This window comes from Acinonyx jubatus, chromosome A1 (genome assembly GCF_027475565.1).
Source record: "Acinonyx jubatus isolate Ajub_Pintada_27869175 chromosome A1, VMU_Ajub_asm_v1.0, whole genome shotgun sequence".
Lineage (NCBI taxonomy): Eukaryota > Metazoa > Chordata > Mammalia > Carnivora > Felidae > Acinonyx > Acinonyx jubatus.
In genome coordinates this window covers 232,288,068-232,302,026 of record NC_069380.1, presented here as the reverse complement: position 1 = coordinate 232,302,026, position 13,959 = coordinate 232,288,068, and the positions used below count along the sequence as shown (strand labels likewise).

At 54.3% G+C, this 13,959-nt stretch overlaps 1 protein-coding gene across 2 annotated transcripts in view; it reads left to right on the top strand.

Moving 5' to 3' along the window:
- ADAMTS16 (ADAM metallopeptidase with thrombospondin type 1 motif 16) overlaps positions 1-13,959 on the top strand; it is a 160,088-nt gene that overhangs the window by 136,433 nt on the left and 9,696 nt on the right. For both annotated transcript variants that reach the window (XM_027073837.2, XM_027073843.2), the window contains exons 19-20: positions 12,571-12,772; positions 12,933-13,127. In XM_027073837.2, the coding sequence (XP_026929638.2) occupies positions 12,571-12,772; positions 12,933-13,127 (397 nt within the window). The remainder of the gene's footprint in view (positions 1-12,570; positions 12,773-12,932; positions 13,128-13,959) is intronic.

The following is a 13,959-nucleotide window of genomic DNA, read 5'->3' as shown; positions in this document are numbered from 1 at the left end:
TTGGGTCATTAGGCCCCTTTTCAATGCAGGTTAATAAAATATACCAATTATAATACGGTAAACGTCATGAATGAAATACCAGTCAAGTACAGTCCTGCTCACATCCTCTTTGTCTTCTAGAAGCAATGTTTTTAAGAGCAGTGGATATATAGGACATTTACATGATTCATCTGATAAGTTATGCGAGGTAATGTCTGAAGCTTTCCGTTAGGATGTCGATTGCAGCAGTATCTGCCTAAATAGTTATTTAGTCAGCTAACTAGACTGACAGCTAGCAATATTATGTAATTAAATAACGTGCGGTAATTTTTCCGTATTCGGTGTGTGTAAGATCTACCTGATGGGGACAGAATTCAACCCATGGGCACCCAAGACTTAGTAAGAAAATAAGACTAATCTGCAAACGTCTCGAAGAAAAATGGATGCCACTGGCAAAGGTAGTTTCACAGGGATGGGAGCCATGAGGTTACATAAACATTGTGCCACACACTCTGTGTGTTCGTTTCCTGGATCTGATTAAGCTTAATGTGCCACCGTGAGAAATCCTTCCTGCGGAGAATGGAATCCTTCCAGCCTTGTCGCGAGAGAGATGATTCTGCCATTGAAAGTTAACCACGTTATTTTTGGCAGGCAGCTGGCCTTGTGGCATCTCATGGCCAGGAACCTCGTCCATGTCACGTGGTGCCTTCACACCTGGACCTCAGTGTAGAAGCTGTTTGACAGCTTCAGAGATAAAACTTGGAGATTCTTAGATCTATCGTTGTAAAAAAAAAAATCCTGTCGTGCTGTCATTTTGTGGAAACTAGAGTGAGTATTTGTGTCCGCCCTCTTTTCTGTCCTTCACTATTGGATTCTGGCCTGGACCCCTCTGTGTAGGTTTATGGCTCCCGTTCCCATCATTCCATTGTCATTACTGCTTTCATGAATTAAACCAAAAAAAAAAAAAAAAAGGCAGGGAAATGCAGTTACGAGTTTTGTTTAGATTTCACATGCTAATCACTCAGAAAGTGAGGAGGACAGCTGGTGGGCTCGACGTGGTCATGCAACCTGGACATGCTTCCTGTCCCGTCCCTACTACCTGACGGCAAAGAATGTGGTGGAAACTCTGTGCTGGATTTGACATTGACTTCGTGCCAGTCTGCTTCTTTGGTGTCTCTCCTAAAGTCCCCTGGATGTACGACAGCCCCTGGTAACCCTGGCGCACAAGCCCCCTGTCGCCGGCCCCAGCTGACCGACCCCGGGCCCAGACCCTCGCGGCGCCCCCACCGGCCGAGCGCATCAGCCCCGGGAACTTGGTGGCTGTGGTCCAGACCCGGTCTCTGGATGCGGCCACCTGGAAAGCATTCTTAGAAAATTGACTTGTGAGTCTGGAGAAGATCATTTCAAAGTATTTGTCTAGGAGTGAACGTCCCAGAAACCCTGAAGCAAACATGCCAGAAAAGCCTGAAACCGTAGGAGGAGTGAGTCCATCATTTTACACGCTTCTCATAAAAGGAAGAAAGATGCCACAGCGGGGAGAGTTCACCCTCTATAATAGAACAGAGGACTGACATTCTTTCCCCAGAAGACGAGGATCCAAAGAAAGTGAGTTGGAACACAGTTGTCGGTGAATATTCCATGATTTAAGCTCTCCTTTGCACCTCGAGACATGAATTAAACCACCTACGGGAAGGTCATTCTTTTTAAAAGAAAGAAAAATGAGCATAAGTCAGTTGTTGGATACGTAAGTGCATGTGAGATCCGTCGATAGGCTTCCCCCACAGCACCACTAAATAGGCTCCTGAGAGGCAGGGAAAACTATTTCAGATGTTCTAGGCCATCTGATGTCCTGACGGCCCAGGGGAAAACAGTTTGGAGAGAGCAGAGCCCGAAGTGTTTTGACGCTGATTTGATACCGAACCGTTGCAGATTTTTCAAAACAGGCCGCCATGTGCGTAATTGGCCCTAAGTAGAAGTCCGCCTCTTCCTGAAATAGCTCACTTCTGTGACCAGGAAATGAACGTGCATAACAAAATTTGCAACTGTCCAATCAAGATATACCCTGGCCCCAGAATTCCTAAATGCATGCACTAATTTGTTTTAGAGATAAGCCACTTTGGATAACTGCCTCCCCTTAGATGTCAGAATAGGTAAGAACGCAGGCTCGCGGGGTTTTTTCCCTGGTCCTGCCCCTTCCTAGTGTGTGACCTTGGCCATCAAGAGCCTGAGCGGCTGCAGCAAAGCCTCTCCCACCCCTGGGCCTCCGTGTCCTCACGTGTAAAGTGAGGATTTGGCTGGGATGTTAACGGGTCTGTGGGGCTAGATGGATTCACAGGGCTGCGTGCCGAGCAGGGGGTGCCTTGGGACCCAAACCGTGAGTGAGGACCCAGGCCCCGGAGCTGGACTCACTGGTCCCAGGCGCGACCCACGCTGCTTGCGGGACCTTTCTGCGTGAACTTCGCGATGTAACGTGTGGGGCGTGTTGCTTTTGTTGCTGTTTTCTTGCCGACGTCTGCCTCCCACGATGGGGCGGCGTGCCCTGCCCCTGCGGGCCATGTGCTCTGGCCGCAGCATAGGTAGACCTCGCCGAAGCCTCACCTCGTGGAAGTGTCCTGGCTTCCGTAGAAATAGCCGTTGCTTCCTCGTGTGTGCAATGTGCTCCCTCCTGGTGGTCACAAGTGCGTGTAACTGCCTGGGGCCAGGCACAGCGGTAAGTGAGGCTTTGCTGGGGCGCGGGCCCTTTTCTCTGGGTTGTCTCCAGCTGCTTTCTCACCGCCTTGGCACGCTTCCGTCGTGGCCACGGGGACCGTGTGGCCCACCGGCCGAAAACGTTTACTGTCGGGCCCTTTGGCAAAGTGCTTGCCAACTCCCGGGCTAGGTAAAAGTGCCTTCCTGGCAAAATGAGTGTCCCCGTCACCCTTGTCCGTTTTCAGGGCAGAACCATGGTGTTCATGTTATTGAGGCAACATATTCCGGAAAGCCTGAAGCTGGCTGAAGTCCGCAGTCCCTCTGCCCTCAGCGTGGAGGAATCTTGCAGGGGGAATCTTGTATGTTTGGACATACATCTCTGTTCTCAGCAATCTGGATGACGTGTTTCATTATCCTTTCTCAGGAAAATGGAGCATCTGCAGGGAAAGAAGGGTTCTCTAACTAAACAAGTGATTTCGATTTGGGGTCAATAAACACGCATGTTCCTACAGCTGGCTTTTGCCTAACTTGTGTGATGCCCCAGCCCGCTATCCAGATGTCTGCAAGATGTGTGTGGCCTCACAGTCGCATTCTCTGAACAAAGTGGGGGAAGGACCACTTCCCTCTGGTGTTTCTCAGAAGCAGCTTACGAGGCCCCGAGATTCTCCTTACCTCCAAGACTCGAGGAGCGTCAGCAGTGTCTCTCGGGACTTCAAGTATCCACATCCCTCTCTCTCTGAAAGACCGGGTTTGGGAAATGGACTAGCGGTGGCCTCTCTTCCCTCCAACCTTCCCCCAGAGATCCTGACACCCACGGTCTTCCATCAAGGATCCTGGCTTTTGTTCTGTTCCCGAGAGAGACAAGGAACACCGGTCCAGGGCCATCTCTGATTTAGTTTAGTGTCATCGAGATAGCATCTGCTTTCCCTTCTTTAGATTATGAGTAAATTCATTCACTCACCTTTCCTGGGGCAGTGGGTGGGCATTGTGTTCCATACTCCTTCAGCCCCCATCCCCCTTCTGTAGAATGTAATTCAGGACTATCTCAATGAATTCTCCTAAGTGTGTATATCCTAAATTTGCATACTTTCAACATCCATGATCCCTTTAGCACATCATTTTTGCCCGTGTCAGAGAATCACTCAGAGGTACTACAAGATAAATGTGTGTGTCTTCAACGGATTGGACGAGCCCCCCCCCCCCCACATTGTAGGGGGCAATCTACTACCGATCAAAAGTCTACTGACTTCAACGTTAACCTCATCCAAAACCGACCTTCACAGAATGCTCTAGAATAGTGCTCGGCCAAATATCTGGGTTGCACGGCCCAGCCAAGTGGCACAGAAGATGAACCAGCACTGACCTGGATTCAGCCAGATGTCCAGGAGACAGCAGCTTTGCTGGAGAATCAGCAGTAGATTTGGTAGGACGTGGACGGGGCCAGAGGAAGGAAGCCGAAGGGTTCCACTCCCTGAGATGCGCACACGGGACAGCAGGGGCAGAGGTAGGGGCTGCTGCTCTTGGCTCCCGTCTCCTGTCACATGGATATGCTCTGAAAGCAGGGGTTCGCAGGGGCGAGGAGCTCCCCCAGCAAGATTCAGGGCTTCTCACCAGATAGAAGAGAGGTTTGCATTCGACCCACTGATGGAAAAAGTGGAGTCAGGGAAAAATCACTTAAAAACACGCACACACACTGAAGCTTTATTTTCACTTAAAACCCGTAAGTGTGCATCCGCATTCTGATTCTTTTAGTTATGGCCAAAAGCTCACTGGGAGGAGGGCCTGCTTATTAAAGATCTGAACGGATTATTTGCAATCAAACGCCCATTACTTACGGTGCCTTGTTTGAGGGTTCTTTTCTTTCTTTTATTTTTTTAATAGAAAGTTGAAACTTGTCCCCTCGTGTGAATGCACAATCATTTTACATTTTTAATTTTTCTCCATGTTTTAGTTTGTCCTCAGCCTCGCCCTAAGCGGACAGCAGTTCTGCTTAATGACTGGTCTGCACTGAGTCATTCCGGAGATTCGCCTTCGTTTTCATAGAAACGGGCTTCTCGGTTTTCGTGTTCGTGTCTCATCAAGCTACACCAAATTTAATTATGTTACGTAATTCCAATACCAAGTTCAGCTGGCAGAGGCCGACCCGAGGGTGGGCTCGGCTGCGTCCGCATGTGCTCCCATGTCGCCGGGTGGTGGCGGAGGGATGCTGACCATCCCGGGCGGCCCACTCACCCGGCACTCAGCGTGGTGTGGGCGGTGGCTGGGGTGTTTCTCCTAGAGACTGGAAAGACCTGATGAGTCTGGCGGGCCAGTTCAGAGTAAGTGGAGAAGAGAGCTGTCATGAGGCTGGCAGTGAACCAGTGGCAGGGAGGAGCCCGTTGCGGGCAGTGTGTCTGGCGTCCAGAGAAAGCAGACTCGCCAGGAGTGTGTGTGCGACTGCTTTGTCCTCCTTAGGGTGGAACTGAGCCGTCTCAGGTAGGAGGTTATATCGGCCCTGCCTGGCCGAGAGCCAGCCATCTGCTTGGGGGGCAGGTGCACAGGAGAGATCTTTGTAAGCCATGTGGTGTCCCCCGTCATGAACACATCCCTCATCACAGCCTGACACGGCCGAGTATAAAATGTGCGTCTGCAAGACTTTGCACCATGGAGCGATGCTTGGACGGGGATGTGTCCACATTTCTCCAGATGGGTTGTTTGGGAAGGTTGGAAAAGTATCAGTTCTGGGCATGGTTACCTTCCCTTGTCAGAGATCTTTATTTCAAGGTTGGAAGCGTCCACGTACAAGCAAGCAGGTGTGGTGCTGCCCAGCTCCTCGGCTGCTTGGGTTCTGGGATGGTCCTCCTGGGAAGGAGCCTAAGCTTAGGCGACTTTGCACTCCCATCACCCAGCTGCCAGGTCTGGGGCCAGGACCCGGCTCCAGGGCCTGGTCTTAACAACCAGGAGCGCTACACAGAGCCGGGGCGCCGGTCCACAGGGGAACCTGGGTGGGCTCTCCTAACTCGTCAGTGATCGGGAATGAAGGTACCCGCCTTCCTCCAGAAGAATCTGTTCACCAGGCTTCTCAGCCCCGGGTTTTATCCGCCCGTCCTAATTCTCTTAATAGTTCAAAAATAACATCAGTTCGACACTAATGCAGGGGAAGGAGGGCAGTTACGAATTGCAGGGGCAGGTGCCCTGAACCCTTCCAAAGAGCGGGGGCCGCCTGCCTTTCTTGAGTCGGTGTTTCTGGCGCTGCTCGCCATCCAGGCCACCAGGCCGGGGAAGGGAGGGATTTGTAAAAGTCCACACTCCCGACGCCCACCCCTGAGGTCTGGCTCCTGTGAAGGGAGGAGAGACCAGGAACGCAGCGGTGTTGGAGAACCCCGCCAGCCAGCTGCAGTTTGGGAACCGGTGCCTTCGCACAGGCTGGGCCACAGGCAGAGGCCAAGGTCCCGTCGGCCCCTCTGCGCGCTCCCCGGGCATGAGAAGTGGGGCTGGTGAACCCGGCTGAGTGGAGGGCGGACCTCCCATGCCCGCAGCGCCCAGCTCCGGGTGCAGTCTGGCGGGGATTGCCGGCTTGTCGGCTCTGTGTAGTCACCACCCAGATTTGCTCACTCTTCGCACAAGTGTGTGTCATGTAGGCAGCTGGCTCGGCGGCCGGGTGCCGAACGGGTGTGGACAGCAGCGGGAGGGAGGTGCCCCCACGGAAAGGGCGTTTGTCCTCCAAGCAGAGAGCAGCCCTGGCGTCCCACCCATCCCTGTCGCCTTTGCAACCACGTGAGCGGCTATCCTCGCTTCCCGGGACTCAGTTTCCCCCTATGTAAGGCAGGCTGGTGAAGTCAGTCCTTCCCAGCTCTGACGCTCAGCCTCTTGTTCCCGGTTTTCCGTGCGGGAGTGGCGGCACAGGGGACCAGCACGTCGTCGTCACACAGACTCTAACGATCGCCCTGTGACCTTTCATGAGTTTCGCATTTGAGTTAACAGCACGCAGACCCTCTCCGTGGTGCACAGAGAGAGCACCTTCAGGGGAAGGATTTTTGCTGGCGCAGAATTAGAAGGGGGGGGGGGGGGCGGGCTCAGTTTCTCCAGCCTGTGTGTGCCTCAGATTCCACGGTCCCTGATTGTCCCACGTACGCGGGAGCTCCACAGATCCTCCTAATTCTTCTTTAGACAACACCTGACGGCAGGATGGCGAGACAGGAAAATCTGGTACAAATAGCATGTCGGCCCCCGAATAATAAAAACTCACATATCCTTGGCTTCTCACAGTCCTAACGCCCCTTCTGGAGTGAGCCTTTGATGTCCTTCAGCTTGGCCCTGTGGGGCTGGGCGAAGACACCGTGAGTGCGGTTAGGGGTGAACACAGTTCCCTGCCAATGTCTGGCTCATCGTAAATCTCTCCATCGGGGACACAGGTCGGACAGAGTGGTTTGACTTCTGAGGCTGAACAAAACAAAGTAGCCTCCCGGTCACACGCCGCCCAGTGCCCGTGGCCAGGGCCTGTCCAGGCCTCCTGGCTTCTGAAGTCTGGCCCCTGACCTTGCCAACAGGTGTCCGTGAAGGGTCTGCAGTTCTGCGGTGGCATGGGGGGCCAACCCCCGGCGCCGCCTCTAGAAGGACGCGTGCAGGACGTCCAGGCAAAAAGACTGTGGCGGAGGGTGCAGACGGCCGGGCGTCTTGCCGCGATTTCTGATGTGCCTGAGCCTCAAGTCTGGAAGCATCCGGGGACTGAGGGCAGCGCCCCAGAAGCCCAAGCGCGAGTTCGGCACAATCTGTTTGTCGGGCGATTCTGGCTACCTGGGCACCGTTCACTTTCACACCTGGGCACCAAGGTCATGAGCTCCTTCAGAGCCGGGCTCCTGGTTCTCAGCGCGCCTGGAGAGTGGCTGGCACCATCGGGTTCTGGTGAATCGTTCCCGACACAGGCCGGTGGTGAATTCCCAGAGCAGCAGACGGGGCAGGGGTGCCCAGGGCCTGATGTATCCTGCCAGGTGGCCTCAGGGGTCATTTCTGCCTGGCCTCCACCCCTGTGCCTTCAGCATACGGCTGGCCCGTGCTCCTTAAGTGAACTCGTGACTGATTTTTCTTTTCCTATGAGAAAGACAGATTCTTCCAGCTGGCGTCTGTTTGTTGGTGGACGTGCATTGTTACCTTGAAAGCACTCCGTTTAGGGGGCGCCTGGGTGGCTCCGTCGGTGAAGCATCCAACTCCAGATTTCAGCCCAAGTCGTGATCTCACGGTTTGGGACTTCAAACCCTGAGTCGGGCTCTGCGCGGACACCTCGGAACGTGCTTGGGAGTCTCTGTCTCCCTCTCTCTCTGCCCCTCCCCGGCTCGCTCGTGCTCTCTTGATCCGTCTCTCAAAATCAATAAAGGACAGCCCGCTGGGGCGTGGCGGGTACCCGGTGGGACCAAGCGGAGCGGCGGCCCCGTGGTTAAAGCTGCATTTCAGTGGCGTCCTTCCCCGGGACCAAATGCAGCCGTGGGTGCCTACTATTTATCACGCCTTCCCGCGGCTTCTGCCGGCCACTATTCCGAGCGTTACGGTTTCGAAAGATGCTCCCTAGAAGGTCAAGACTTCTCCCTGAAAACGGAACAACGGGCAGGTGCTCAGTCTTGAAATTTCAAAGAGAATAAACAGAAAAAAGAAACGGAATCTCGCTCCTGAAACGAAGCTAGCAGTTGTCTGCTGTCTGCGAGCCTTCCTGATGCGAAGTCGGTGACAGCCCCGGGGTGGCCCTGGCTGGGGCCCGGCCGTGAACAGTGGGCCCTGTGGTCCCTGTTGCTGCGGCCTCCGAGTCCCAGGGGCCGTTAAGACCCCGTGGCCGCCTGGGAGCTGCCTCAAATACCGTTGCCGGGAATTTGCATTTTCAAAGGAAAGATTAAATTACCAAAACCAAAATGTCGTGATTATTTTTTTAATGGAGACAAGAAAGTCATGTCATTCTGAAACGGGTCATGGCTGTTGATAGTTAGGGGGGCCGACCGCTGAACAGATGGTTCCGGGGGTCCCGGACTGAACTGCTGAGCAGCAGCTGTAAATTGTATCACTTCCTCCAGCGGCAGTGGGAGCCGGGAAGGTGTGCCCTGCCGGGGAGCCCTCGGCGGGGAGGTACCGTGGCAGCTGAGCACCGGCGTCCTCCGGGTCCTGCCTGGGAAGGCCACCTGATTCGGGGAATACCGGCTACCTGCCTTGTTCTGGTTGGTGGACTTGGGAAGAACAGAACAAAGCCGGCCGGGCACGGCCACTGGTTAGTGACCAGGCATACCTTCGCCTCTGGTCGCGGAACCCACAGACAGCACAGAAGCTTGCGTGGATTCTGACTCTTTCATGAGCTGAAATCAAGACACCTCCCCAGAGCTCTGCCTGTGAAACAAAACAGGCACCTGACGTTTCCAGACGCTGCGTGAGTTGATCTTTGTTCGGGAGGATTTCTTAATGATGTGTAGTGAAGAGAAGGGCAGAGGATAGATGAACCCAGTTGGAACGACTTAAGATGGCCGAGACAGAAGACTTAACGAGCTGGTGTGAAAAGCCTGAGAGCGGCCAAGACATCTTGGCGGCCCCAGTGTGGCTACACCAATTACAATTTATAAGGCCTGCAGGGTTGGGAGAGCGCATGGAGAAATGGGGGGAGGCGACGGAGAAGCAGCTGGAGGCTCCCAATGCAAACCCATCACAGCCATGGGGCTGGAAATGGAATTTTCACAACGAGGATGCTGAGCTTACGTGGCTTAACATGAAATGAAACACAGTTATCTCGTTGACACTGAAGAATGAAAACATTCCCACAGTTGATATAGAACAATTCCCACAGACCCAGCCGTTTCTTTTTAGGTGACTCCAACTTTGCATTGCAGTTCTTTGTAATTTTCTTAGCAACACAGTAGAAGACGCTGAGTAGAAACACTTGGTATAAAATAGTTCAGGCCTTCTCCAGGCGAAGGTAGGTAAAACCAGGATACTACGAGCCGGCCACAGGCGCCAGCCCTGGGGTGGGACCCCTTCCACGTCCCATCAGCCTAACGCCTAATCTGTCCTGACAACTTTCCCAAGAGTCCGGGCATTGGCTCGAAGAGTGTTTGGGTCATGGCCCCTCTGAGAGCGTGAGGAAAAGTCCTGGTCGTTCTGCTCAGATGTGTTGACAGGCACGGCGCCCCAGAACTGGTAAGGCTTCTTGGTGCCCATGGGCGTCCTGGAGCAGGGAGCCTTTGTTACCTTCCTTAGATGGGCCTGCACCTCGGTCCACAGAGTGAAACATGAGAGACTGAAAATATGCTCACAGAGGCTTTGCAGTGTAAGCAAAATGCTTGTTTTGGACATTGAATTTTTAAAACGCCAAATTTAAAAGTTGCATATGGGGTGCCTGGGTCGCTCGGTCGGTTAAGCGTCCAACTTTGGCTCAAGTCATGATCTCATGGTTCATGGGTTCAAGCCCCGTGACGGGCTCTGTGCTGACAGCTGCGAGCCTGGATCCTGCTTCGGATCCTGTGTTTTCCTCTCTCTCTCTCTCTCTGCCCCTCCCCTGCACGCTCTCTGTTTGTCTCTCTCAAAAATAAATAAACATCAAAAAAAATTTTTAAGTTGCATATATTGCCTGCCCTTACCTATGCTTTAAAAAAATGAGGGCGCCTGGTTGGCTCAGTCTGTTAAGCATCTGACTTCAACTCAGGTCATGATCTCACGGTTCATAGGTTCAAGCCCTGCATCAGGCTCTGCGTTCACAGCTCGGACCCTGGAGCCTGCTTCAGATTCTGTGTCTCCCACTCTCTCTGCCCCTCCCCTGCTTTCGCTCCTTCTCTCAAAATAAATAAACCAAAAACATAGAATTGTTTAAATGTACACCGTACTCGGAGAGAGAGGGAGCGACCCTGAAGAAGTGAGTGTGAGGGATAATCCCAGGGGTCCCCTCTGGACAGTCCCCATCTTCCACGCTGTGTGTCTGTCTGCATCGGCTGGGTCCTCGGCTGGAGTCCTCACAGAGCCTCTCGCATTGATACGGGGTGTTTCTGAGAGGCGTCTCACGAGCTCTCCCCCAAGCGTTCTTGGCTTCTGCTGGACTCACGTGTGACTGTCGGGGTACAGTCTGTGAGAGGAGGCTCATAGAGCCAATGTGGAGCCCGCCGGGCCTCAGAGTCACCTGCAGAATTTCCAAGTTTTGCCTGAACACCCTGAACGGAAGAAACTAGGAGTGAGAGTCGTCGTGTCCTCTCAGAGGCCAGATGGCTGCCTTCTTGCCGCACGAACCCTTGTCTCTGAGCCACATTTCCTCTCCTGCCCCTCCCGCCTCAGATGACCCACCACCCGGAGCGTGCATCTTAGGCCCTCCTGCAGATGGGCTGGTTCAAAGCCAGTGGGTGGCTTCGTAGACATTTGTGGGATTATCTGAGACCCAATAGCGGTGCCCCGGCTGAGCCTGGACCCAACGCCATCCCCCCTCCATCACCCACCGACATACACATCAACAAGAAATACTTCTAGAATCAGAAAAGAAAAAACAAAAAAAACTTGCTTTCAGGGAGAACATTCTCGACAGCTTCTATCAAATTGAAAGAAAGATGACCAGGCCTTATGGGCCTCCTACTGGGAAGTTCTCACATCTGAAGTCTTCTCACAAAAAATGCATACATAAATAAATAGAACCTAAGTCCAATCAAGCCTTTGGATCCAGCTGCTAAGTTACAGGAAGGACAGAGGACGGAAGAACATGTTAAGTGAAACCACAGAGATGGAATTTGGGGACTCCTGCGATCATCAGAAGCCACTATGGAGACTCAGCAAGGCGAGCAGTATCGTGTCTAAAACCAATCAATCCAATAGAAAAATACATTAAGAAAGAACCGATAGACTAAAAGAGAAGAAAGACATACCAGCCAGTTGCAAAGTGCCGACCGACTCTGTCTGGATTCCACCAAGCAGATTAACAAGTTAGGACATTTATGACACAGTTGGCAAGGAAACACTGAATATTTAATGATAGTAAGGGATCACGTTAATGTTTTATGTGCCACGAAGATATTATGGTTATGTTTTCAAAACCAAAGAGGGGCACCTGGGTGGCTCAGTCGGTTAAGCGTCCGACTTCGGCTCAGGTCATGATCTCACAGCTCGTGAGTTCGAGCCCCGCGTTGGGCTCTGTGCTGGCAGCTCAGAGCCTGGAGCCTGCTTCAAATTCTATGTCTCCCTCTCTCTCTGCTTCTCCCCGGCTCATGCTCTGTCTCTCTCTCTCCTTCAAAAATAAATAAAAACATTTAAAAAAGTTAAAAAAAAAATAAAAACCAAAGAATCCTTGGGGTGCCTGGGTCGTTCAGTCGGTTGGGCCTCCGACTCTTGATTTCAGCTCAGGTCATGCTCTCACGGTTTGTGAGTTCGAGCCCCGCATTGAGCTCTGCACTGAGTGTGAAACCTGCTTGGGATTCTGTCTCTCCCTCCCTCTCTCCCCTATCCCACTTGTGCTCTCTCTCTCTGTCTCTGTCTCTCTCTGTCTCTCTATCAAAATAAAGTTAAAAAAAATTAGAAACAACAACAACAAAGAGTCTGCATCTTGCAGAGATGCAATTGAAATCCACATGCATCCGGAATTTTCGTCAACGTGCTGCAGGGTTTGGAGGTATAAGTTGATGATCGTTGAAGGCGGGTGGATGGGGACACAGAGGGCCTTCCTTTTGCACGTGCGTGAAGTGTCCCACCCAAAAGCCAGTGAGAGGGGAGGAGAGAGCACTGTGCCGGTGAACCGAAAGCAGGGGAGGAGAGAAACACAGGCAGGAGGGCTAATCGGGAAGGTGAGAGGCAGCAGGGACCGGAGAGGCTGCCGAGCTGCCGACTGGAAACAACGGTGTGCCTGTGGGCCGTGGGTGGGATTGGCGCAGCCGTGTCTCCCGCACGGGCAGCGCCCCTCACCGAGGTGCCGTTGTCCCCTCCCAGCTGGTCCGTGGGGAACTGGAGCACGTGCAGCCAGCCTTGCGGTGGGGGCACCCAGAGCCGCCTCGTCCTGTGCACGCGACGGGCACGCTTCGCGTCCGAGCGGGTGGCGGCCAGCCTGTGTCCGCAGCCCATGCCGTCCAGCAGACAGGCCTGCCAGCCTCAGAGCTGCCCGCCCGCTTGGAGCGCGGGGCCCTGGGCGGAGGTAACTGGGGCCGGGCTGGTGTGGGGGGCGGCACCTGGGTCCCCTCCTGCCGATCGCAGAGCTGGGTTGGACCTTGCCGGGGGGGGGGGGGGGGGGGGGGGAGGGTCAGGGTGGGTCCGACGGACGCCTCGCTGGGACTCGGCCCCTTTTCTTCCCACAGTGCTCCCGGACCTGCGGGAAGGGGTGGAGGAAGAGGTCCGTGGCCTGTAAGAGCACCAGCCCCGTGGCCAGGCCGCAGCTGCTGCCGGACGGGGTCTGCAGCTCCGAGCCCAAGCCTGGGACTCACGAAGTCTGTCTGCTTAAGCGCTGCCACAAACACAAGAAGCTGCAGTGGCTGGTGTCCGCCTGGTCCCAGGTGGGTGCTCCTGGAGCCGGTGTGTTCGGCACCGTGTCGACCAGCTGTCCCCTCCCCTGCTCTCACTGCTTCCCGCTCCTCTTCCTCCGAGTCTGGGTTCTCCAGCTCAGGCCACCCTTTTGGGCTCCGGTCTCCCTTCCTTGGCATGTTGGGGACTTTCTGATCACGTCCTTCGAACCGCTCGCCCAGCGGCATCCACGGGGCCATCACCCACCCCATCTCGAGGCCAGGACGGGTTGGGGACGCTCGTCACGCTGACGGGGTCCTGGGGACCCACCGAGCCCCAGGGCAGCCGTAGCCATTCCTGGGGCCGTGTCCCTGTAGTGCAGAGCGGGAAGAAGGCGACTGCCCTGGGAAGAGACGAGGACCATTTCCTGAGCCGTTTCCGTGAGCAGTTGCCGCACTTGGGGAAGAAACTGCTCATGTTGGTTTTGCAGGAATTGATGTGTTGTTAGTGTGCCGAACGCTAACAGGTGGGAACATGAGGGTTGACGGTGGCGTGACCCCACGTGAGGGTGCCCAACGCAGCCTCCGACCCTGGGGAGGGGGTGTGGGAAGGGCCCCCTGCCAGGCCCCTACACCTGTGCCGCGGGCACCCAGGGGCTCCCTGAGGGTGGTGGCAGCTCCTTAATCTCCCTGTGCCTCAACCCAGACGTATAGGTGTCACTAGGGTCAAAAAGGACACCAGAAAGAGAGCAGCCCACGGAATTGCAGCATCACCCCCGCGCAGGGTACTGAGAGACTAATCTGGGAGCAGCTCCCGTGTCCCGGCCTCCTCGGGCCAGCTGGGCTCATTCCCACCAATACCTCAAATGACCTTGCTCAGGAGGAC